Source organism: Sprattus sprattus, assembly GCF_963457725.1.
Source record: "Sprattus sprattus genome assembly, contig: scaffold_186, whole genome shotgun sequence".
Classification (NCBI taxonomy): Eukaryota; Metazoa; Chordata; class Actinopteri; order Clupeiformes; family Clupeidae; genus Sprattus; species Sprattus sprattus.
Window position 1 is genome coordinate 12,501 of NW_027666911.1, and position 1,575 is coordinate 14,075.

Consider the following 1,575-nt stretch of genomic DNA (forward strand, 5'->3'; position numbering starts at 1 on the left):
CTGGGGAGATTAGTGAATAAATCCAGCGCATTGACTCATATATCTCAGACGCCCATTAAAGGACATCCAGCAGGAAGCACACAGTCCGTCTCATTCCAACGCCTCCACTGTCACACACACACACACACACACACACACACACACACAGCCTGCATACTGCATACTGCTACACACACACACACACAGCCTGCACACTGCATACTGCTACACACACGCACACACACACACACAGCCTGCATACTGCATACTGCTACACACACACACACACAGCCTGCATACTGCATACTGCTACACACACACACACACACACAGCCTGCATACTGCTACACACACACACACACACATAGCCTACATACTGCTACACACACACACACACAAACACACACACACACACACACAGCCTGCATACTGCAACACAAACACACTCACACACACACACACACACACACACACACACACACACACCCACACACACACCCATCTGTCCTCTATAACACCACACACACACCTACTGTCCAGGAGAGGGGAAGGTGGAGGGCTTTGAGGGGTGAGGGGGTGATGGGTGGTGAGAGGGGGTGGAGGTGATGGAGTGATGGTGAGATGAGAGGTGATTGGTGGAGTGACTGATGGTGTCTGTTCTTCTCCAGGTTGAGGGAGGTCAGACGTACTCCTGTCCTCTATAACACTACACACACACACACACACACACACACAGACACACACACACACACACACACACACACACACACACACACACACACATGAGAGGGGTGGAGGAGGGGTGGTGATTAGTAGAGCGACTGATGGTGTCTGTTCTTCTGCAGGTTGAGGGAGGTCAGACGTACTCCTGTCCTCTATAACACTACACACACACACACACACACACACAGACACACACACACACACACACACACACACACACACACACACATGAGAGGGGTGGAGGAGGGGTGGAGGTGACGTGGTGATTGGTGGAGTGACTGATGGTGTCTGTTCTTCTCCAGGTTGAGGGAGGTCAGACGTACTCCTGTCCTCTATAACACCACACACACAAACACACACACACATGAGAGGGGTGGAGGTGACGTGGTGATTAGTGGAGTGACTGATGGTGTCTGTTCTTCTCCAGGTTGAGGGAGGTCAGACGTACTCCATCGGCCTGCGGTTGGCTCCGAGCCACAGCCCCGGCCAGCAGGAGATCCTCATCTACGTCAACAACCAGGAGGAACGCAACGAGGAGACCTTCAGCGTCAAGGTCGTCTACAGATGACCCCTGACCCTACACATGACCCCTGCAGGAGACCTTCAGCGTCAAGGTCGTCTACAGATGATCCCTGACCCTACACATGACCCCTGCAGGAGACCTTCAGCGTCAAGGTCGTCTACAGATGACCCCTGACCCTACACATGACACCTGCAGGAGAGCTCCTGACCCTAACCCTTCAGATGACCCCAACCCTAGGCCAGACAATGACACTGAGCTACATGCGTGTTTATTTTCTGTTGTTTTGTTTTTTAAATTATGGCTGACCGAGTTAGTATCTGTTTTTTAAGACCCAATAAAAGCTTACGCCA

At 51.9% G+C, this 1,575-nt stretch overlaps 1 protein-coding gene across 1 annotated transcript in view; it reads left to right on the top strand.

The window, feature by feature from the left end:
* Positions 1 to 1,270, top strand: part of LOC308382568 (nephrocystin-4-like) — a gene marked incomplete at both ends in the record, with an annotated part of 11,666 nt that extends 10,396 nt beyond the window's left edge. The window contains one exon of the mRNA XM_080860966.1: positions 1,130 to 1,270. Within this exon, the coding sequence (XP_080717092.1) occupies positions 1,130 to 1,270 (141 nt within the window). The remainder of the gene's footprint in view (positions 1 to 1,129) is intronic.
* Between the last annotated feature and the right edge of the window lie 305 nt (positions 1,271 to 1,575).